Genomic DNA, 25,562 nt, shown 5'->3' with positions numbered 1-25,562 from the left:
CCTGGATTTCAATGGTCTTGAACTTAGTATCCTCAAACTTTCATACGACATATATTAGATATGGCATAATTATTTTTGCTTTTCAAGTGGAAATGAGAAGTACTATTTGTCCTTTTGAACTCATCTTAAAACTTGCTCCTAATTATTACAAATCAAAATACTTGATAAGCAACGAATATTTAGATTAAGAAAAAAATGGTATAACGATGCTCAATCATTGCCGAGCGAAGGACAAGAGACAAAAATAAAAAGAATGTCATTGGTATCCCACACTAGCAAATATCACCTTATGTTATGCCTTAGAAGTTAAGACAGAGGGATCTTATAGGAGAGAGCTTTGCCTCACCAAAATAGTCTTGACAACATCTCAAGATGTCCTAATGAAGAGGGTAGCTTGTGTTCCATAGTCCTAGGATTTTTCTCGATTCCAACCTCATGTTGTACAAAGACGTATTAGTTCTACATTCATTAGCCATCAAATGTAAGAACCTTTTCTTTCCTCTTACTTTTCTCGAAGGGTATTGTATATCTGAAAGAATGGCCCTTGAAGATAAATCTTTATCTTGTAATGACAGAATAAAGGCTCTCTCCTCAGGGAGTCTATGAGATTTTATAAATTCTTCAATATTTAATAATTTCGTTCTACCTTTTTAGTATAGTGTTCTAAATTAGAAGATATGTTTCATTTTACCTTGTTTGGTTCTCATACATGTTTCATTTCCTCGTCTTGTCAGTGTTTGATTAACTAGCATGTCTGACTTTGCTTTTGTGTTAGAATTTGAACTGCTGGAATCTTTTGGTATATTAGCTTGTAGAGATAGAACGATGGGACATTTCTGACTTTGTGTTAGAATTTTAATTACAAGACTCTTTTCGCATATCTTTTAGAATTTGAATCATAATAGATGGGACAATGAAAATACATATGATAGCTTGTAAACCAAGCACCAATAAACTTAGATAAAAGAGTTGCTATATATTTTCAGAGTTGCTTTGTTTGTATCCCATACAATGCAAAACCTTGCACACATTACAAGCACTGCTTAGTGGATACAACCATATCTAATCATGTTTCAAATTCTAGGGCTCTAGAACATGAGTAAAAAACTAATCCTCATGCAGCATCTCTACATAGTGCAAATTAGAATAGTACATCGAAACCTTCATACTTGTATCTTCAGCACCAACATGTCGCTTTATTTCAAACAATATAAAAATGACAATCATATAAAAAATCTTCGAATGCTTCACAATTTCACATAACTCTGCCATCTTGATTCAACTGTCAATGCAAGCAATGGTCTTGTGTTATTCAAGCATGATTGGGCGCAACATTTTTATTTAGGCATAGACAATTACATCCAAGAAATTCGAGCTTCAATCATTACGTGTCACGTGTCTCTCTTTCGGGTTCTAACATGGAACCATATATTGTTGAGCTATATCCTTAGGATGCATTGAATGAAATTTCCGAAAGTGTTGAATGCATTGTTGGATCATCTCAGAAGGAGAGACACAGAATGTGTTAGTCCCAGTTTATAATGGTATCATTATGAATACCATAGAACAATTCCCACTCATGAATATCCATCCAAGTTTACTTCGAATGCTCTTCGCCCATGCTTAATCACAACACATCACACGTCTCTCTTTTGAGTTCTAGCATAGAACCTTCTATTGTTGAACTATATACATTAGATGACCTTTTCTACAGTGTTGAATGTGTGCCATGATTATCTTCAGGAGAGAGATGGATTGTGTTTATCCAAATTTATAATGATATCATTACAAATATCATTGAACAATGCCCACTCCAGAATATCCATCTGGGTTTGCTACCCCCATGCTTCATTGCTAATTTTCATCGCTTCTATTTCATCTGCATCCTCTTTCATGCCAGCGGATGAATAAATATTACACATACAAATATAAGGCACAGCCGACTTTACATTCAATTGTATTGCATGTTCAAATGCAAATCTTCCAAGCTTCACATTACCCCATTGATAGCAAGCGCCCAGTAAAGCAACCCACAAAGGGAGATACTCAGAAGATGGCATTTTTTCAATCATTTCCATTGCTTTATCAAAATGTCCTGATCGACTAAAAAGGTCGACCATGCAAGTGTGATGCTCTAATGTCGGAACAATTCCGTAACTTGTCCGCATAACCTCAAAATATGTTTCCCCCTCGGTCACTAAACCTGAGAAACTACAGGCATTAAGCACGACAAGGAATGTTATGAAATTGGGTTCAATACCTTCTCCTCTCATTTTACAAAACAAATCAAAAACAATACCATGTTTTCCAAGTTGAGCATATCCAGCAAGAAGGGAAGTCCATGAGACAACATTCCGGATAAGGAGTTTATCAAACACTTTTTGGGCCCTTTCGAGTATACCACATTTAGCATACATATCCACTAATGCATTACCAAGAATACTATCATTTGCCAACATACCCTCTCTCACGATCTCTACATGAACCTCCTTCCCTTTCTCTGGTATACCAACATTACCACATGCTTTCAAGACACAACAAAAAGTCATGGGGTTCGGAGATATCCCTTCGCATAACATTCTTCGGAAACAACTCAAGGCTTCTTCACCCTGGTCATATTTGCAAAAACCTGTAATTAGGGCTGTCCAAGAGATCACGTTTCGAACACGAATCTCATCAAACACTTGTTGTGCACCCGTAAGGTAACCACATTTAGCATACATATCGACTAATGCCGACCCTAAAATAGGGTCTTGTTGCAACAAATTACTTTCTTCATTTACAATCTCGACATGTATTTCTTTGCCTTTATGGGAGGCCCTGATGCTTCCACATGCTTTTAACACACAAGAGAATGTGAATGCATCGGGGTGGATGCCTTCATTCCGCATCCGGTCAAAACATTTTAACGCATCTTCACTGAATCCATGGTGTGAATAGCCTGAGATCAACGATGTCCATGCGACTAAATCTCGGGTAAAAGTAGAGAGATGTTGGTCAAACAAATCACGAGCTTTCGAAAGTGCACCACATTTAGCATACATAGTCACTAAAGCAGTAGCTATGAACACATTGTTGGCAAGGACAAAACTACCCTTTTGAAGAATGTGGGCATGTATTCTGGCGCCTTTGGATAGATCCTTATGATTGCAACATTCTTTGATTAGAGCCAGAAGAGATGCATCTTCATGTAGGTGTTTTTCTGTGGAAGAATGACTTCTGTTCATTCCCACCTTTCCTGGTTGCTTGATGAGTTTCTTTCATATGCTATTTCTTCTTACACTGCCGTTTTATTCCTAATAGTTTCCTGCATTCTTCTTTCGGAGAGAAGAACTTAGTATACGCATGGCCTTCTGTTGTGCTCTCTGTTTTTTCTTCTTCTTGTCAAAAACAACATCTAGATTCTGTATATCCACAAAAATAACCCACCAAATTTTCAATGAAACCCAATAGGCAAGGCCCGATGAAATTCCAATGGACAGGCGAATGTAAACAGTATCGGGCACATGGTCATTGGATGCTTAAACCGATAGAATATTAAGACTCAAGGTGTAACTGTATCATATAATGCAAGATGTATGCCATGACCAATCGTTAATTACATGGTATTATAACATAATTACTGATTTATGTCAAGTTCCAACCGAAATTACCCACTCAATGAGATGCTGAATAACATAACATGGTTGGACTGGTTGTCATGGGGTGTTGAATTTTGAGCGACAAAACTTTAAGCCTCGATATTGAAAATAGTGTTATTAACACTAAATACCAAGCTTCATAATGAGTACTTATATGGTATAACATATGTAAAGATTGTTAATCTATCGCAAAGTCTAAAAGTAGCATTTATACTAAATCTATTCATTGAAGATTATAAATTTATATGTTTAACCTTTTTAACCCTTGTGCCATACCTTAGGTTGCTTGAAAGGAGAACTACTTTTTATGTCAACATATCTATTCATGTATTTAAAAGGATTAAGCACCACCAACCTTCCACATGTTTGCCGTTGTCAAGGCTTTTTTGGTGAGGCAAACCTCTCTTCTAAAAGATCCCTTTGTCTTAACTTCTAAGGTATAACATAAGGTGATATTTGCTAGTGTGGGATAACAATGATATTTTATGTTTGTCTCTTGTCCGTCGCTCAACAATGATTGAACACCATTATACCATTTTGTTCTTGATCTAAATATTCATTGCTTATCAAGTATTTTGATTTGTAAATTAGGAGCAGGTTTTAAGATGAGTTCAAAGGACAAATAATACTTCTCATTCCTACTTGAAAAGCAAAAATAATTATGACACATCTAATATGTGTAGGTTGGTTGTTATATGAAAGTGTGAGGATACTAAGTTGAAGACAATTGACATCCAGGCGGTAAGAGGTGATCCAATCAATGTTGATGATTGCATAAAAGGAAAGTGGCCAAGGCATATTCATATTCACAAGTTTTCCTTCTCTCATTTTGTTATGTACACATATTGTAGGTGAAGGTAGGTCTCTAATATTTACAAAACATAAGTGAACTGTATGATTGGATACAAGGAATAATAGGTGTATGCACTATCATGATCTTGACAACCAATGAAAGAAGATTCTTTTAGAAAAACGCATCTAATCAAGGGCCTAGGGACCTAGGAAGCATTATAAATATTAGGCCTAGCTACCCTCATCCGGCACATTATGTCGGAAGTCTAAAGCCTTGAGACACCAATGGTGTGGGCTAGGGTTTTGTCGTGACAATCATATTACCTCATCCAAGATACTAGTCATCCTAATATTCGTCAGTATGGGACATCAATGGTAGATTGATTGTGTCTTGATCAAAGCCCGATGATGGTCGAGGTTTTTGTATCCAATCTATTCACCTTTTTTTTACTTTAATTTGGTCTATTGATTAGTAAGAGATTCTTAACACCTGTTCCATGAGAGCCTAGATGCTTGAAGTAAATAGATCAACAAAGGCATTAAGCTAAAGACAAACCACTCTCCAATAAAGAGTGACTAGCCTCCCTTCAAGGCAAGACAAATGTAGTGCAAGTATTTTGATAGTTGATCCATGCAACCAAGGCACAACGCATTGAACACAAGGAAGAGATGGAGTTGCAACATCTCACTAAAGAGAGAACATAGGACAACAAGGTTGATGAGGAGCACGTGAAATACTTGGTGGAGATTTCCAAGTACATGAACTCGACGCAGGTGTTGAAGAAGAAATAACAAATATGCAAAACTAGATTGTCATGGGATTTTCTTACATGAAGATAGATGGCTTAGACTTGCTACCATGAAATAAAAGAGTGTGGGGGTTTCGAAGTGAGGATGGAAGAAATGGGAGGAAATAGAGAGGAGGGTAGCTAGATTTGGGACAAGCCAAGGAGGGGAGTAAGGAATCAAAATAGTAAAGGAAAGCAAAAAAGCAAAAAGGGATAAAGGTATCCAAATGGGGGACATTTCATCCCATTGTGGGAGGGGGGGGGGGGGGGGGGGGGGAGGTGTGGCTACTTTTAGCTATAGCCTATGGGCATGAAACCTATATAAGTTACAAGTTGTCCCTACCACACATTGGTCATTCATAGCTACACCAATCACTTCTTCTTCTTCTTCTTCTTCTTTGTCTCCTCCACATTGCTTGTCCAAGAGCTTCACTCCCCATTCCATGAAAAACATGGTAGCTGCGACGAGATGGCTCGTGCTCCTAGTAGTGCTACTTACCATTGTGACGGAATATACGTGTTTCCCAGATGTAGTAGCAGGATCTCGGATACTCACCTCTGAGGAAGCCCATACTACTTAGGGCCCCAACAACACGACAACTTCCACCTCCATTGCGCCCGGGGCTTTGTCATGCCCCACCTTTGCTTCAGCACTTGGCTTTGGAGATTCCACGACCGATACTGGCAATGACATCATCAACAACCCAGCCATTTTCAACAACTCGGCTCACTTACCGTACGGCGAGACATACTTCAACAAGTCCACGGGCCGGTATAGCGACGGGCGCCTCATGGTCGACTACCTCATGACGGCGCTAGGCCAACCTCTCCTCACACCTTATCTATATGTCCGGCCACCTCGCAACAACAACAAATCTTCTTCGCCGGCCACATTGTCTTCGGATCAGCGGACCCACCAGAATTTTGCATTCTCCGGTGCCACCGCGCTGGATGAGGCAACTCTCATCGCGATTGCCGGACAACGGATGCGCCAATCTATCTTCACAAGGATCAACCTAGCCGAAGAGATCCGGTGGTTCGATGCCGCCATTGGGGAGCAAGGCATTGATGTGAGACGCTCTGTGGTCTACTTCGGGGAGATCGGGGGCAACGACTACAACTACGCCATCGGTTCGGGCGACAACATGACAACCATCGTGCCACGCCTCATAAGGCCCGTCATTGGCCGGCTCACCTTCGCCATAAACCATCTCCTTAGGAAGGGTGTCCGACACCTTATTGTCCAAGCCCAATTCCCGCAAGGCTGCCTCTCGCTCTACATGACGATTTTCCAGGGCCTCGCCACGCCAGTCGACTACGACTCCCTCGGTTGCATCACAGAGGTCAATCGGATAAGTGCGAGGCACAACCAACTCCTTCGTGAAGTCGTGGACAATGCTAGCAAAGCATACCCCGATGCCGAGATAGTGTACCTCGACACTTACTATGCGTACGTACACCTCCTAGAGAATGCTGCGTTGTACAACATCACTAACACTGTGGACGCATGTGACCCTAGGGATGCATTGAGATTCTCGGGCCAAGAGGGCACGACATTCGTCCCGCGTATGGTGAACACATGTACGAATCCCCAGAATTACTTGAGTTGGGATTCAGTCCACATGACTGATGCCACATATGGGATTTTGTCCACACTCTTCGTAACCGATCGTCGTTTCTCGTCTCCCTACCCCAACTTCCTCTCGCGTTGTGCCTCTAGAGTCACTTCAACCAATAGTAGTATGACCCCATCCTAAATGTGTTTTACTAGTAGTTCCCATATAGTCTATATTACTTAGCCCTCCCCCTTGAGAGCCTTTCCACTTACTTAACTCTCCTAAATTCTCCTAGCTTTTTAGATTTCTACTTTATCCTTCTTTCATCATGATCCTCAATTTGTTTTTACTCGATGCCTAGGACTTCCAAACCACTCGATCTTCTCTTCTTACTTGTGCTCGTCTTCTTCATTGTGTCGAAGATTCCTTATATCTAGAGTGAATCACGACTCACGCTTAGCATTTTTTATTGTATCGTGTTCCACCTAATAACATTCACAATATCTCGTCTTTCTCCTAATAGATAACATGAGTGTGCACTTTTTTATATTTTTTGATATGGTGAAGTAGCCCCATATAAAACGTGTAGGGAATGGTGGCAAGTAATTGACACTTTGCAATATCAAATAGTTCTTGAATATTTCTATATTATTCAATGTACACAATGTGGTTTGCGTCGTGCTATGGAATAGATCAATCTAGTGTCCATGCTTCATCCACATCTAAGAATAGATCAAGCTAGTAGAACTTTTGAATGCATCATCCACATCGAAGAAAATTCTCCGTTGCCAATATTGCATCATTGCAAGGAAGTTCAAGTTTGTTTTAGTCACGGGAAATTTGCACATTGAGAAAATATTTTGGAATTCATTAGTTGGTAGAAGTTGCAGTTCTTCATGTACTTACACACTCTTGTTTAGTTTCAAGTTTATGCAATCATAGTGTCAAAACAAGGTGTTGAAGACATACTCCATCAATAAAGAGTCATATAGAAAGAATTATGTAGTTCCTAGTACATTGGTGGGTTCTAGTCTATGATATGTAGGAATTCCCTATATCACTTTTTGAATACATTGGAATGTTCAATGTCATGGGTTGGAATGTTCAATGTTATTGGAGATAGGGGTTCTCAACCAATTATATGAAATTGCGATGATGAAAATGGTGGATGAATATAGTGGCACCTATTCGATCCATATTCATACACAAGCATTATGTCAAAGGTCACTCGTTCGTGGATTAGGATGTGCTTGAGTACTATGGGAGTCGGAATACGTATGGTGATAATTGGTTGCAAATGGAATTTCATATGAAATTGGAAGGGGATTTTTGCTACGAGACTAAATCTAAAAAATGAAAGAGGAATGCATAATAGAACGAGAGCGAAGAGATGATAAAGAAAGAAATAATGTAGGGGAGAGAGAGAGAGAGAGAGAGAGAGAGAAGAAAGGCATCGTTTTATTAGGGCAATGAGTTCATCACTTTTTTTTCTAGTTTCTAATTATTATTATTATTTATAAATATAAATAAAGCTAACATTACGATGGATTCTATTCCCCCCCCCCCCCCCCATACCCTTAATGTGAAATTTCTACTTCTTTTATCTCAAGAAGGCTAAGAGAACAATTTTGTCGTAATATACCTTGTGCTTTTGTGATGCCATTGGTTTTATTAAGGAATCCACCCTATGTTACAATTGTCTTATTAATACTTCTATCTTACTTTTTGGAAAATAAATAAACACTTCTATTTAAGACTCTCCATTGTTAGATCTCTTGAATAAAAATCTTCGTGCCTTTGGGCCAGACTTCAGTCCTAATGATTCCACATAGCTTATGAGAATACATTTTCTCACATGAATGGCTTACCTTTCCTCTATTCTTTTTCGATATGCATGTTATATATCTTTATTTGTTCCTTAGCAAGTGGCTTATTGTGTCAAGGTTGGTTACACTCTTGAATTATAAACACCCTAGTGCAACTTATGGTTTCCTCACCTAGATACAACACTATCACACATGGCCAACCAAGGAAGGGCATTCACGAAGAATATGAATATCAAACATTACCATGTGTAGTAGTTCATGAATAATGGCATTACTCGGGCTTGCGCTATGTAGTAACAATATTCATGCTCTTGTGACAGACACTAAACGTCTACACATATTGGATATTCACATTTGCCACAACATTTGCACTACAATAATTTATTGCTCTACATGAAAGGATTTGCATTAACAAATAGTTATGTAATGGTGATTCGACTTGAGAACCTCAACAAGTGGTATATCTCTCTTTAGTCAATGAATATTGGATGATTAAATTTTATGTACATACATTCAAGCCAAAAACTTTTAAAATTGTTTAGACTTGGTGTTGTTTCACTAATATTGAATCAGCCTATTGAGGGATGGAGCTTCATGCATGAGTGGGGCACTTGCACAACAATCACTAATTACTCTTATGTCTTTTTTTTTCAATATAGCCTTTATCGGGGCAAGTGATTATGTTTTCACTCTTTGTATTGTGGACAAATCTGCCAATTCCATGGTTGTAAACCCATCTTTCATGAGCAATTGTTAGTGTGCATGATTTAAAACTAAAATAGTTTAAAATCAGTAAACACAAACATCCGAAGACAAAACAAAGCTCACGATTTACTAGGCTACAAGGGGTTATTAATAATATTATCAAGACGAATGAAAAGTAGAAAGAAAGGGATTCGTGTACACACATGTTGACAATAAAAGGTATACGATGAATGTTGACAATGAGAATGGAGACCCCCCTAAAGAGTCTAATTCAAGTGGGAAGCGTGTGCCTTCAATAATATACAAGAGCAATCGTTAACTTAATTGAGAAAGTCGTCCATAAGAAATATGATATGCATGGTAGGTAATGTTTAATTTTAGAAGATGTGAGTTGGACAAGGAAGACTAGTCTAAGTCAACTCTTATCCTTCTCTATATAATGGCAAGCTACTCACTCCTTTTGATCACACACTCAACAAGAATTGCTAGAGAATCTACACTCCCACACAAAACTACACAAGCTTATACATACAAATTTCATAATACACATCCATACACAACCAAAGTGCATATAATTACATAAAATGGCTGGCAAGATGAGAGTGGAGATCCTTTTGGTACTCTCTTGTGTGATTTCGTTGGCATTGATCGGTGATGTGGCCGAGGCGCGGCGTAAACCACCTCAGGGTCCTAGTCATTTCACATTCTACATCCACAACCAAGTCTATAACCCTGCGGTAAACAACTCGGTCTTTACCTCGGTGTATAGTGCAGGCCCTTTGAATTTGAGCCAGCCCAACCCATATAGCTTCGGGGTACGCTCCACATTCGAGGTGAACATCACAACGGGGCCATCGCCGACCTCGAAACGCATCGGTGTGGCGCAAGGCATGTGGATCCTCGACTCCCAACATAAGTATGTCCTTTTCCACATCTTCACGGCCACATTCACCGAGGGTGCGTACAAGGGCACCCTTGTGATAATGGGTCAGGAAGACGAGACCCTCGCGACTCGGTACCTCCCCATTGTCGGGGGGACGGGAGATTTCTTAGCCGCACGTGGCGTGGCCGTTTCCAAACTAACCGTCATTGACCACAAACCCCCCGCAAACTGGACCCTTCTCTTTGATTGCGATCTCTACTACTGATTTGACTGTACCTTTATGTCAGAAAATTACTGTACATATTGATGCAATCCTTCTTCTAATAAACTTCTAATAGGTCTCCCCTTGAGACCCAAAGATGTAAACCACCCTTTCATTACTCATAATAAGTTGTAAGTTTATTGTCTTCCTTCATTTGCATCTTAAGAATAAGAGCCTTAAACTATTGTTTTTCAAAGTCACATATCTATTTATTTTTTTATTTTTACCAAAGCACCGTTTTAACTAACTAATTGCATCAGTAGCCCTACTCATTTTGAGAGCCTACAATACTATTCATGGCAATCTAATTACTTTCATAAGTAAGATGTAAGCCCATACTTAATTGCATAATTAGCAAATGAGAGCCGATAAAGATAATAATATTAATCATACTATCTTGATCTAGATCTATAATAGGGGTATTTAGCTAGAATCTTGAGGCTATTTTTTGGTATTTTAACAAAAGAAGATTGGTAATTTTGACCTAATTCATGTGTGGGGGGTATGTTGGTACTTTGTTAAAAGGTTGAGGTGATTTAAAATAAAATGGGGGTATTCATTGAGCATTGCGGTGAGGGTTGCTTACAAATTGGAAAGGAGGAGTTTATAAACAAAAGGTTATGAAGTTAAGGGGGTATTTTGGTCATTTGACAAAAGACAAGGGTATTTTGGCCATTTGACAAAACATAAGGGCATTTCATACTTTGTTGAGATATTAGTAGTGTTATGGTGTTCTTTTTAAGCTTTTACAAATTGGTCCCAAACATATTTCACTACGGAGGATCTTATAAATTTATAAGCACCCTTTTCAACTGTATTTGTCAAGACATATAAGAATTGCATGTATGATGTGAAAATGTAGCTAAATGTAGCTGCTTAATATCATATGAAAGTGACAAAGCATGCAAATATATAAGAATAAATAAGAGGATCGTTGGTCAAAAACAATTTAACGAGATTTTACTTCTATGAATATAGAGGCACTCTCTTGGGACATCCATTGTAAAGGATGCTCAAACCATGGTAGTAGGTAAGTTTTTATTAAGCGTCTAACAATGAGTATTTACTAAGTAATTGTATGACGAAGACAATATTGGGTCATTATTGCTAGGATATACATTTTGCCACTATCAGGTGATAAATATGTACATTCAAGTCATGTAATATCGTCATACTTTGATATAATCATATTGTCATTAGGACGCAAATATGTTGGAAAATAGCTCATTAATTTTTTGTTTTGTTTTTGGAGAATTCCATGGCTCCATGTAGAATAATAATTAGCATACAATAGAGGTAGAATACATAAGCTAAGTTTTCTACCTTTTTTTATAATGACTTAAATGAGTATACTTTAGATACAATACATTAAACAAGTAGATTAATATGTGTGGAATCCTTCAATACTTCTTAAATTGTAAAGTCCTCAACATAAATAAATAGATTTATTAGTTCTAACTTCTAATGTTTTTTGGAAATATTAAATGCTTGTTAAATATGTAGAATACATTAAATACATAGAATATGTGAAACACTTTAAAATGGTAATTCTAAAACGCCGAATATATGTAGAATACTTCAATGTATTCTTATGATAAAATACACATTTTTAACAACTAAGCATGGCTCTTTAAAAACTAGTAGTCAAGGTCAGGTGGCATCTATGTATGTGCTTGATGTAGATTGAACATCATCTTTGAAACCCAAAATCAACATGTGAATGCTGTATTCCTCGACTTTAGATAATTCAGATATAGGATTTGGATATGGCTCAATTTTCTTAGGTAAGGAGACCTCTTTAGGTCAATTGGAACACCCCCTTCCCCTTGTTCCTCAGGTATGACATGAGTTTTGGATGTGGGCTTGGTGGAGGTTTGACAAAAGTATGACTCTCTTTGTGTTTGTTTTTGCTTAGGAAAGCTTGAACCTCATTTCTCATGTTGTAACTATTGTGGTATGCAAATTGTAAAGGTTACCACATGGAACACGACTTCAAAAGGGAATATGGATAACAAATTTAAGAAGATGTGATCACCGCCATAAGTGTGTCACTTCATCTTTTTGTGGAAGTAGACCATGAGTTCTTAGACTTGTTTGCAAGTAGAAACCAAAGGTTTCTCCTCTACTAGGGTCATAGCTTGATATCTTTGATTGGTGGTGCCACAATAATAGTACTCATGCTTGGTTGGTGATTCACTTATAATATGCTAGCCATGGTAATTAAAACCTTTCAACTTTCAAGTATGTCTTCTGAACTGGTTCTTATTAGCCATAGAGTCTGTCACATCGATCCCCGAAATGTGTACTTGAAATGTGTACAATGGCTAGTAAATACTTACTTCTACCTTCCTATTTTCGTTGTTCATATTTGTCATGCATTATTTCTCTATGGTACAATGACCCTTACCTCCCAGGTTAGTTTCCATCTTATAATCATATCCTAATCTACCAAGCTTATTTTAATTCAAGGCATTCTTTGTTCTAGTTGTAAGCATCACTGTGACCAATGTCCTAAAAGTCAATGGCAATTGATTGCATTGGGGAAGGTGAAGGTTTCAAATCTTGGCTTGTGTGTGTGTAGGAGTTATCCACCGTTTTTTGCTTCTCAATGAGAAGGGGGGTAGTTGAGAATTCAATATGGTTGAAGACGAAGTGGTGAACGAGGAGACTAATGAAGAATGGATTTTCTCTCTATTTACAATAGTTTGTTTCAATATTGTTGTATCTTTCCTTTGTTCTTCATTATGCATAAAAGTTCAAGTTCTCTTCGATGCAGGATATGTTTGTCTTTGCGGATGCGGACCACTTTTCTTTGTCAATCAAGCACCAAGTATACCATTGAGGAGGACTAGATTATGGGACATAAATGAACACCAAAGTGATCTTGCGTAACCAGAACATATAGCTAAAGGGAAGGTTATAAGCGACGAAAAATAGGAATCAGGCATGTTCCATTCGGTGGTCATATCTTCTCATTTTATGAAAGCCCCCCTACTCTAACTATAAAAGGAGGAAAGGAGGGCTTATTGTGGTGTTCATTTTTGTTGGGTATATATATGGTGGGGTTTAGGGTTTCTTGGCTCAATATAAAAGGAGGAATGGAGGGCTTATGTTGGTGCTCTTTTGGTGGGCATTTTCTGGCTTAGTAAATTTTGAGTATTCTAACTAGCCTAAACTTTTGTGAATAACAATATTCTTAATTGTTGTACCTTAAAATGTTTACTTAACACTATAAATTAAGTATCCTAATAGAACTAAAAAAATAAAAGTAAGAGAAAAAAATTAAAAGTAAAAGAAAAAATACAAGGTATGAAACATAATTGAACTATTTGGTGAGTATAGAACTTAATCATTCAATTAATTGGTTGAGGAAGGATCTTAGGCTGATTAGGCAGCTAGCCTTATCAATATTTAATCCTAAAAAACATGTTAGAGGGGTCCTTGATCCCTCTCTCATATCTAAAGTGCAAAACATCTTCCATGCATGATCCACACACTCCACTATCACTTGCATATGATAATGAGAGACATTTGTGCAAGGATTGGGTTTGCTCGAAGATGTGTGGAAAGCATAGTCAAATGTGCCCCAATGCCCCATCTCACACCATCATACATGTGAGCTAAGTCACATGTGAGATAGATAGATTTCTTTATAATAGTAGGTCGGATTTCTAGTTCAAGGCAAGTGATCACACTTACATATCCAAAAACACTTTCATATGGAAATATAGATACAAAGAATAATTGCCCACACACATACAATCTTTCATGCATGATCTGCACACACTCACTCACTCTACTATCACTTACGTACACATGCATGTAGTCACACACATGCACACGACTCTTAGCATGGTTTAATGTGCAAACTAAGAATAGTACACCCTTATGCTCAAAAACATCATTGTCGTGATGTGTGGACTCACATGCGCAACTTCTCCAATGAACTACAATGAGCAACCACATCACTTCCATGCCATTATTATAGCTTCTCCTTGCATGGAGGTTAGATGTTACTCTTGGATTATAAGCATCCTATGTCACTAATGGATCCTCATCTAAACATAACCTTCGTGACATAAGAGCGACCAAGGCATTAAGACATTCATGAAGAACACTAAAGTCGATCATCACAATATAGAAGAGTACCAAAATAAACAGTAATACTTCCAATTTTCCATGGACCTAGGTCATTCACTACCAAGGCTTGTGTCAGGTAATTCTACACAACATTGGATATTTTTTAATTTGGTTTTGATGGATAGTTATATTTAACATTTGCCACAACATTTCCACTATAATAATTTATCACTCTATGTGAGAGGGTTTGTGGTCACAACGTGTAGGGTTATATATCAAGGCAAGTTATTGTCTGCCTATTGTGCATTTTATGTATTATATTAGAAAGTTTGCGGTACGTGCTTAACTTTTGACAATCTTATTTAACAAACATTGTATATTTCTCTATTATGTGAATACTGGATGAGTAGGTTTAATGTGTACATGTTGCATTTTGCAACGTTTCCCTAAACAAAATAAATAAAGGGATGAAGGATCGTGGATAGGTGTGGCTCTTTCAACAACAATTCATTAATACTATTATGCTTAATGATGGGAGTTGTTTTTGTCTAATACAGCCTTTAAAGGGACAAGTGGCAAATCTTCCACTTTTTGTATTATTTTGGACACAAACGCGTCAGTTACAATTTTGTAAACCCATTTTTCAAGAGAATTTTTTAATTGTGCATGATCTAAAACTAGATTTATTAAACACAATCATCGCAATATAGTTGAGTTCACAACACAACACAACACAACAGAAAATTTACTAGGCAACTAGGGGGTTCTCTATCTCAAAGTCCTTTCATATTTTTGTATTTTTGAAGTTGAATAAAGTAATTATCTTGGGAATCCATACCAAATTAATTTGTGGCACAAGATCTAACATCTCTAATATATGTTGTATGAAGGTAATGCTTTCACATTGTGCGTTGGCGAACAATGCATTGTTTTTTATTAATAATTGATCTTGTAAAAGATTCCCTTAGGTTCCAATAATAACTACTTTGATTTAGAACATTTCAACGAACTTTTAGATTCAATCGAAACAAAAAATTTGTTTCGAAAAGATAACATGTTGTATTGACATTTCAAATGCCAATAACCATATAGATTTGAAACGTTGAAACAAATCCCAATTGAAGTTTATGCTTTTGGGGAATAAAACACGTATGGACTTTAGAAATTTGATAAAGAGACATTAATTTGAGATTGCTACATACGTTGAAAAAAAAGACCCCTTGATAACAAATGTGTGCTCTAATATTCGGTGTTTATGCATGAAAGAAATGTTCTTGTGACAAAGATTGAAAGTTGGAAATCTAGCTCAAAACATGAAAGATGTGAAAGGATGGCATTAAAAGAGAGCGTGTTGGTGCATGTTGACAATCAAAGTTATAATAGAGATGAATGTTGACAATGAGAGAGCTTACTTCTCAAAAGTCTAATGCAAGTGGAAAATGTGTGCTTGGATGGATGGACAACATATTAACTTGATTAAGAAAGTCATCCATAAGAAATATAATATCGATGGTAAGTTGTGTAATTTTCCGACGCGTGCAAATATGTTTGTCACACTAGGAAAGGGTATTTGTGGTGAAGGAAGACCGGTCCATGTCAACCCTCCTAATTCTCTATATATTGACAACCTTATACTCACACCTTTCCATCAAACACTTACAAACAAGCCCTTCTTAGAGATATATCTCAAGAACCAACCCACCCACCCAACCCATTCACATCTACACTAGCTTGTACACATCCTAAATTTGCACCTTACATAGATAAGAGATGGCCAACATGATGAGAGTGGCCATGCCTTTAGTGCTTTGTGTGATCGTGTTGGCTTCCATCGCAAATGTGGCGGACGCGCGCCGGAAGCCGCCCCAAGGCCCTGATCATTTCGCGTTCTACATCCACAACCAAATCTACAACCCGGCCGTGAACAACTCGGTGTTTAACGCAGTGTATAGCGCGGGGCCATTCAATTTCAGCCAGCCCAACCCGTATAGCTTCGGGGTACGCGCCACATTCGAGGCGAACATCACGACGGGGCCATTGCCGAACTCGACACACATCGGGGTGGCACAAGGCATATGGATCATCAATTCCCAACATAAGTTTGTGCTCTTCCACATCTTCACGGCCACGATCACCGATGGCCCGCACAAGGGCACGGTCGTGATATTGGGGCAAGAAGACGAGACCATCGCGACACGGCACCTAGCCGTGGTGGGCGGGACCGGAGATTTCCTAGCCGCACGCGGAAGCGCCGTGTCCACACTTACCTTCATCAACCACGTCCCGCCCGCATATTGGACCCTCTTCTTCGACCTCGATCTCTATTACTGATCATGTGCATTGTGTGGCCTGCCCCCCCAACCCTTATATTGATAAAACTATGCGATTTTAATGTATTTGTATTCCTGCATAGCAAATCTGTAAGGACCCAACCAAGCATGCCCCTCTCTCTTTGTATAGCCACCATTTCATTCTCCAAATAACTTGTAAGTCAGTGTTTGCTTTGAAGCTTATAACTTTTTCCCTGTTATCGAATAAGATCCGTCCTTAAACCATTGTTTTTACTTGACAATTTACTTTTTTGACTAAAGCAAATTACTCGAGTACCCTTAATCTCTTCTCAAATTCCATCAATGACCCTACTTATTTTGATAGCTCACGATTCAAATCATAATAACCTAATTAATTTTGGTGATTTAAAATAAAACTCGGGGCATTCTTGATCATTTTCGCGATGGTCTCATTCAGATTGAAAGGTAGGATAGTATAAACATTTGAAGCACCCTTTTCAAAGATATTCATTTCGGTGATTGTTTGTGAAGTTCGGGCTATTTCGGTCATTTCATAAAATGTAGGGGTGTTTTGATAATGTTTTCATGCAATTTTGTTTTATTAACTTTTGTAAATTCAGTAGGGAGGATTGTATGAATATTTTAAGCGCCCTTTTCATGGGTATTTGTCAAAATGTGAAACAAAAAGTAGTGTAGGAATACGTAGTCGCTATTGATTGAAAACGACAAATCGTACAAGAGCACCCTTTTGAGGAATAATTGTGAAAAATTAATTGAAAGTTGATTTTACTCCTATCAATATATTTAGAGAGATGCACTCCTTTTATAGATATCCATTGTAAACAATGCTTGAATGTTAACGGGAGACCAAAGTTTCCAGTAAGTGTCTAAAAAGGTGTATTTACTAAAACTTTGTATGATAGATATTAGAGACAATATTAAGCGCCAGTAAATGGCTTATAATTTCACACTTCAAACTATTGCGATAATATACACGTCACCACTATCATAGAATAAATACATTCAAATCATTCAATGTAATCATACCTTCGTATAGTCATATCACCATTAGAATGCGAATTTGTTCGAAACTAGTTATATAATATTTTGTTTTGTTTTCGAAGATGAAGACAAAGAGGCATTTGTATTAATACATGCTCAATGTTGAGATCGAACATTGACTTTGCTACTTCAACTAGATGTATTAGATGCCACACCTACAAGCTCTCCACCGTGAATGGCATATGCTAATGTCGCTTACCTCATTAAGAAACTTCCGAATGAATGTAGGGTAATTAATTAGGCATGAAACATTCTACATGGAATATGCACCATCCTACCTTTTGTATGTGGGCTAATTACACCAAGATATTGATATGGAATATTCTAAATACATTTATCACTTTGTTTCCCAATGTTTGTGGGATGATCAGGTAAGATGGAACCAACTATATGTGTATGATATTCATATGATTTCTGGAGTGTTACAAGTGCAAGAATAACTCCATCCATTATGTTTGGTTAATAATATCCCTTTAACCTACAAATAGGCTCTTTCTTGTACAAGACCAATGATATTCTATGCACCCATCCATTGATTACAATAAGACATGCTCACAAATATTTTGACTCCTTGTAGAATAGAAGTTGCACTTTGGTAAACAAGTTGATCTCACAAATCGAGAGTGCACACTTTGACTATGAGAGAAATTTGTGCAATAATTTAGTTTGGTGGAAGATGTGTAGAAAGCATAGCCTAATGTGATCAAAGATTCAAAGGTAGAGCATTGTATCAAGGTTTGACACTCACTCCCAAACTTGTTTTTGACAAATCGTGCATAATTGACTACTCTCATCACTTGTGCCCCAATGTCCATCATCCATCATAGTGTGTGTGAGCTAAGTGGCATGTGAGATAGATAGATAGATACTACTACTACTTCTTCTTCTTTCCAACATTGATTTATGCTATCATGGCTAAAGTGGTATAAATGATACATGGACACCTCCAAATATTGTTAACAAATCCATCATGGAATTTTCACCTTTTTCAGCTGCTCTTAGGCTACCACAGACATTCATTAGTGCACCACATTTTGCATACATATCTACCAAAGCATTATTAAGTACAATACAACATGTTTTTCTAGTAATCCGTTGTTGATTATCTCCTCAATGATGAACTTCCTTTCCCTTATCAATTGATTGTACATGGTCACATGCCTCATGTCGGTGGAGGAAATACCTAGAGAGGTGGTTGATACCTCAAATGATACAACCATTAAACATGAAGAAGACATTCGGGCTTTCCCATCTCTTCTTAAAAACCTCTTGCTTTCGAAAGACTATATATGAATCACCCTTGATAACATCGTATTCTCCTTTTAGTGTATGCACTAAAGTCGGCCAAATCTTCTTGACTACATCCACAACATTCCATTGAATTTCTTGAAATATCCTTAATAGATAGATATCTTTTTAATGTCCATGGGTGACAAATTACGATCATATAGGGATGGTCATGTCTTCAAAGTGTCAAAGATGTATCTCTTGAGACCCAAGCACCCAACGTTGATTTCTCCAAAGAAACAATAGGCAAAATCCGCCTAAAGATTGGGACAATGCTTAAGCACTATATTCCCAAGTGATGCAGCCATAAATGCTATAATACAAGAGTTGCCCTCTTAGCATAGATTATGCCCTTTCATAGTCAGGGTTCGAGGGTTTAAACCAATCTAGCCAATAGGCCTTTCTTATCAATGTGTACAAGTTACTCATTAAAACACATGTCACCTCTGCATAGATTCAAGAAATTGTAAGCATATATGCACTTGGTATTTCCATGCATCTCCAAACATGCTCCAATGACACTATATGAAAAGCTTTCTTGAGGTGACATTCCTCCATTAGCCCTTGAAAAGTGACAAGATGGTTTATGTTATTATGGTGTTTTCGAAATCCAACTTGTCCATAAGCCCTCTTATCATCCTTCTTTGCCTGTGCATTTAGTGTTGCTTCCATTACACATCCAAATAGGTTTGCCATAAAAATAAAAATAAAAATAAACCATGATTGTCCTACAAGTGTTTACATTTTTTGTATCTCTCCATTTTGAAGTAACCTAGAGAAAGAGAGAGTAACAAAATAACTATTCAATGCATAATGTGTTAGTGTTCTTGAAACCCTTTATCACTAATCTAATTAGTCTATATATAGAACATCAATATATTAGCTTATATCATTTATAAAGCTCCTAGGAGATGTGGATTACTCTAGATCATTCCTCATAAACAAAGGAGAGGTGATGGTTTCACTTTTTATCTTTATATGTGTGATTGATATGTGGCAAATATGTGGCAATGGAATCTCTTGCAAAAGGAACTTCGTATTTTAACAAAAAACAAAATGTCATGCTTTACATTGGTCCCAAAGCACCGAGGACCAACCGATCTTCAACCAAAGGTCATATAAGTTGCCATCATCTATGATATCCAAATCTTACATCATTACTAATTGTCCCTTTTCATTCATAACCGGTAGATTTACTTATTCCTTATAAATGGATGGACAATAATAACTTGTTATTTGCAAATCATGTGGCATATCTTTCTCCTAGTCCTCAAATCTTTCACCAAAATGTTCTATCACTCGCATTGTCTTTTCTATTCAAAAGATGTAGCACAAAAGCTAATCTCTACAAAATACTGATATCACACTCTATAAGTAGAGAGGGCCATGTCCATAGCTTGATAATCGATGAAGGCCATATCCTTATATTTAATTTGCCAACTAAATCCCAAAATTGTAAGGTAGCTAAGTTGGGGAAATTTGAACCCAAATGCATGGTTACCACAATTAATATATTTTGCCATACTAGACAAACGTACTCTGGTAACATTTAATGGTGCCGCATATGTTTATGTCTTGACAAACAAACCATCATCATCATGTCAAGGAAAAAGTATAAATCAAACAGGAATTATTGCAGCAGATGCATTATTAGAAAAGGAAATATCCCATAAACATTGACATGGTACAACATTATTCCTCGACTTTGAAAATTTTAAAAACAAACATGAATGGAAATGAAACAATGGCATAAGCATGAAGAGCAAATGTACTACCAACAAAAAAGAAAGGGTGTGTGGTGTGGAAGCTATGCGGCTATTGTGGCACAACAGAGACAAGTACCGACAGATCTCATGATCTCCATTGTCTGCCACGCAGTAGCACTCGGTGCATTAGGATCGAAAACAAATGTGTCACAAGGGGCTTCTCCCCTTGTTGGGTAAAGCAACAACTTGCCACCTAAGTTAGCAAGACAGAAGCCAACATTCAAGCTTCCGGCGAGAGGTAATGCCACTCTTTTCCATGAGTTTTCTGATGCATTATAAACCGCCAATTTTCGATCATGCTTCCACTCAATGCAAAAGAGCTCCTCATCTACTATTGCATGGGTTAATACCATCATACAACCATTCTTCTCTTCTTGCCATTGTTTTGTCACAGGGTCAAACACATCCACACACCGTGAATGGCCTATTGTAAAGCTAGATCGGCCACCCATGACGTATAATTTTCCTCCTAGGGCACTTCCTATGCAACCCCACCGCGCTCTCTTTAAACATGGCAGATCGGTCCAAACATTATTGAGTGGGTCATAAACTTCAACATTCGTCAGGTTTTTGCCTGCTATCCCATGGCCTCCCACAACATAAACAAAGCCACCTAACACGGCACACGCGAATTCGTATCTTGGTGTTCGCATGCTCGCTACCTTCTTCCATCTGATAATGTTCAAAAAAGAAGGAAAAAGTAATATTGGTTTGTTTAATCAAGATAAAAATAATCATTATTCAATTAATCAAGTCGCTTTATGAAACTGATCCAAAAAAAAAAAGTTCGGATTTAGCAACATAAATTTGCTAGTCCAAGTTAAAAGATTCCAAATATGCGAATTTGACAATATGAACTTTGGAAATTTCTATTATTCGAAAAAAATAAAATGGAAAAGAAAAACCTTCCCATGAAGATTGATTCCGAATAATAAAAACAAAGCAAAGTTTGATGTGGAAAAAAGCAATATGGTTTTGATAAATCCCAAAATGATGCTATTCAAATTTAATAAAAGAGTAGCTCAATTTTGATTGATAACAAAAAAATATGAACATCAAAAAGCAAACAGAAACAATAAAAAAATATGATATACAAAATGAGATGTTTTGAGGAGAGTACCTGTTGAGGGCCGAATCGTAAAGCAACACATCAGCAACAGCACCACCATTTTCAACCACACCCCCAATTACAAAGAGCTTCCCATCAATAACGGCGAAACCAGAGCCAAGCTTTGTGGGCCCTGGCATTGATGCAACACCCTTCCACTCATTCTTTTCTGGATTGAACACACGCCAACTCATCTCCTTCATATGATTATCTGACACTGTTAATGCGTATAGCCACTCTTCCAATGTACGTGAATCCTTACGGAGCTTATGGAACTCTCGACTTTCTATGAACAATTTCCATGATTTGGAAACGCATCCCATTGCCGGGAAATCTGACCTCGGGATCAAAGCCATGCATGATTTCGCAATATCATCTGGCAACCCCGGTATAAGAGAGCCCATATCATCATGATACAAAGAAGGCTCCTCGTTACTTTGTAAATGTTCATCAATAGATCTGTCAATTGGCATGGTCCTTTCATAACCTTTTGAAACCAATTTTACATTGAGATTGCAATCCTTGAACACCTTGTTTACTACACCTCCTCCATTACAATCGATCGAAGTCATATCGATCCACCCATTATTATTATTGTTATTGTAACCCTCCAACCCCTTGTTTTTCTCAGCATTACAGCCTTCCAAACCAACAAAACTTACCCTCTTACACTTTAATGCACCTGGGGTAGAGATATTATACACTCCAGGGCAACTATTTTGGAAACACAATCCATGACCCACCCAAGAATTCATTTCATGAACAGAGCAATCTGCCATTACTTTATTTCTGTTACCCTAAAATACTATGCTTTTTCTTTTTTAGTTTTAACACCTGGACTCAAACTCAACTTCTCTTTCACTCCTTCTAGAGTGCAAGGTGTTTATTTATATAAGTAGATATGGGACTTCCAATATTTCCGTCCACAGTAATGTTATGCAACTTTGTTAGAAATAAGGGAGGCGCCCGTACCAGAGATGATAAGAACGCTCACTATCATGATCTACCGCAATCTTTGATAAAAAAACATCATGATATTTGTATCGAAACAAAAGGCTCGCTTTCACCGTGTTCTCTCTGATGCTCAATCCCAATGAATATGTTTCTGCAACTGCAGCCATATGACAACCGGTATTTCGCACAATGTGATTTGAGGGAAGATCTAGTAAAACACGAACAGATTCACACATAATAGTCTTTCAGCAGGGTTATATATGTTGCGGTGAACCTGGAGCATACAAAGAAAAAAGAAAAAAGAAAAACTTAGTTCTGATTTAGAGCAGATCATGCCCTCAAATGCTTAAAACTGAGTAAGAGATCCCTTGCTACATTTAGTGTACAAACATCTTCGATGTTTGCTGTAGAGTCCCAAAATTGAGACGTAAATTTGGTGAAGCTATGACAAATGAGAGCACATACGGATATGTTAAAACTAATGTAAGGGAAACGGGGGGCAAGAAAATGAACCAGAAAGAAGAGCATGTAATATAAGTTTATTTGGAATACTAGAATTGAAAGAAACCCACAGAACAATTCGCAGGGCATAATGACTGAGTAAAAGAAGAAGTTTTAGTGAACAAAGAAGGGGCCAATTTTGACACAAAAATAATAATAATAATCTAAAAACTCATCTATAATACAAAAAAACAAACATATACACAAACATACATCTACATATATGTATATACAATATGCATCTGCATATACACACAATATACATGAAAATATACACACAATATACATGAAAATATACACACACAATATACATGAAAATATACCCACAATATACATGAAAATATACACACACAATATACATGAAAATATACACACAATATACATGAAAAAATGAAGAAACTGGTGGAAAACTTACACAAGAAAGTGGTGTGAGAGAAGGAGAGATATCGTCCTTATGGGTTCACGTTCAGAAGTTCGAGAAGAGGCCAGAATGAGCGATCCATGGCGACCAGAAACAGAGTAGAGACAGTGTAGAAACAGGGCAAGGAGCACGGATTGAAGAGTGATGGAGGAGGGAGGGCCAAAGATAGAGAGAAAGGGGGAGAAGAAAGGGGGAAGATAGAATGGGATATTTATATATATCTCTGTGTGTGTGTGTGTGTGTGTGTCTCTCTCTCTCTCTGTATATGTATGTATTATTTGCATTTGTATGCCACAATGGGTGGAGTGAGGTACTCTCACATCCTCTCTCTACAACCACCCACATCCTCTCTCTATATGCACAAGAAACTACATATACGTCTTAAGACCCAATTGCTCGCTCTGTCTCTCTCCCTCTCTGTAGGTCGTCGCTCTCCATCTCTAGGTGTACGTATTTCTTGCCTAATCGTACACATTTTCCTCGCTGGGGGCGGCTGATTTCCACCCACCCATACTGCGTAATGGATGGGCATGGATTGGGCTAAATAATGCAACAAAAAAAAAAACAAATGCCAGGATTACCATTCTCTCTCTCCCTCTCTCAGTGGACGAGCATCCTCTCTCTAGACCCACATCTTCTCTCTAGGGTGGATGATGCACATGGTCCCCATTTCAAAAGGTTGGAAGCAACTCTCTCTCTCTCTCTCTCTAACTCAGCGAGTCGAAATTGGGAAGTGATTAGGCAAGATCATAGAAATATCTTGGTTTCAACCATATATCATATAGATTCATATATGTATATATATATATATACAGACTTACAGTATATCTAACGTTCTCTCTCTAGAACAGAGCACACACTCTCTCTAGAACAGGGCACTCTCTCTCTAGAACAGGGGACATACATACTCTCTCTCTCTCTCTCTCTCTCTCTCTCTCTAGAACAGGGCATCCCAGCACCCTCTTACCAATTGTCTCCATGGGGCAAATTTGGCCTTAGAAGACGTTAATATATCTTTCTTTCTTTCTTCTTTCTATACATGTATAGGGTAGTCGTGGACATTGGACACCTCCTTGCTTTCCCTTGCACATGTCCCTCCCCTTCCCATTCTTCTTTTCCATCCATCCATCCATCAGCCGCGTATTTCTTGCCTAATCGTACACATTTTCCTCGTTATTTCTTGCCTATTTTTCCTCGCTGGGGGGGAGAGTATTGTTCTAATTTGATCAGGATGCCATAGCGATTTTGGCTCTCAATTTGTATTTGTAAGGATTATGGATTCCCAATCTTTTTGCTTCCTCCACATGTATCATTCCTACACAAATATATATCACCTACTCTCGAAATTACATGCCACCACGTCGGTGCGGTGTGTTGGGCAAATTGATCTCACAATCTCCAAACAGTTGAAGTGGCCATCTCAATTATGACCCAATTACCAAGCACATGCACACACACACACACACTTTCTCTCTCTCTCTCTCTCTCTCTCTCTCTCTCTCTCACACACACACACACACACACATGGGTTAATTTTGGTCTTAGAAGACGTTAACATATATTTCTGTCGTTTTCTCTCTCTCTCATATTGCACCATAATGGCCCTTTTCTCATATATTGTATATGTAAGTTATGATCA

General features: G+C 37.8%; 5 protein-coding genes across 5 annotated transcripts; 3 read left to right on the top strand and 2 right to left on the bottom strand.

The window, feature by feature from the left end:
- Positions 1-1,835: 1,835 nt before the first annotated feature.
- LOC147859752 (pentatricopeptide repeat-containing protein At2g13600-like) lies at positions 1,836-3,227 on the bottom strand. The gene has a single exon (XM_087324574.1). It carries the CDS (start codon positions 3,225-3,227, stop codon positions 1,836-1,838), a length of 1,392 nt encoding a protein of 463 aa, XP_087180700.1.
- A 2,446-nt stretch (positions 3,228-5,673) lies between these two features.
- Positions 5,674-6,978, top strand: LOC147859751 (GDSL esterase/lipase At3g48460-like). Its single transcript, XM_087324573.1, has 2 exons — positions 5,674-5,751; positions 5,803-6,978. Exons 1-2 carry the CDS (start codon positions 5,674-5,676, stop codon positions 6,976-6,978), a joined length of 1,254 nt encoding a protein of 417 aa, XP_087180699.1.
- A 2,888-nt stretch (positions 6,979-9,866) lies between these two features.
- LOC147859750 (disease resistance response protein 206-like) lies at positions 9,867-10,596 on the top strand. Its single transcript, XM_087324863.1, has one exon. The coding sequence runs from the start codon at positions 9,893-9,895 to the stop codon at positions 10,454-10,456; it is 564 nt and encodes a 187-aa protein (XP_087180989.1). The 5' UTR covers positions 9,867-9,892; the 3' UTR covers positions 10,457-10,596.
- A 5,587-nt stretch (positions 10,597-16,183) lies between these two features.
- Positions 16,184-17,057, top strand: LOC147859749 (disease resistance response protein 206-like). The gene has a single exon (XM_087325188.1). It carries the CDS (start codon positions 16,304-16,306, stop codon positions 16,862-16,864), a length of 561 nt encoding a protein of 186 aa, XP_087181314.1. The 5' UTR covers positions 16,184-16,303; the 3' UTR covers positions 16,865-17,057.
- A 3,739-nt stretch (positions 17,058-20,796) lies between these two features.
- On the bottom strand, positions 20,797-24,125 carry LOC147859748 (F-box/kelch-repeat protein At1g67480-like). The gene is made up of 3 exons (XM_087324347.1): positions 23,918-24,125; positions 22,060-23,275; positions 20,797-21,611 (listed from the first exon to the last, which is right to left on the bottom strand). The coding sequence occupies exons 2-3, from the start codon at positions 22,824-22,826 to the stop codon at positions 20,981-20,983; spliced, it is 1,398 nt and encodes a 465-aa protein (XP_087180473.1). The 5' UTR covers positions 22,827-23,275; positions 23,918-24,125; the 3' UTR covers positions 20,797-20,980.
- Positions 24,126-25,562: the final 1,437 nt, after the last annotated feature.

This window comes from Azolla caroliniana, unplaced genomic scaffold (assembly GCF_043228905.1).
Source record: "Azolla caroliniana isolate FFs.n. ecotype wild unplaced genomic scaffold, voAzoCaro1.0.p SCAF_9, whole genome shotgun sequence".
Classification (NCBI taxonomy): domain Eukaryota; kingdom Viridiplantae; phylum Streptophyta; class Polypodiopsida; order Salviniales; family Salviniaceae; genus Azolla; species Azolla caroliniana.
This window is presented reverse-complemented; position numbering and strand designations above follow the sequence as displayed.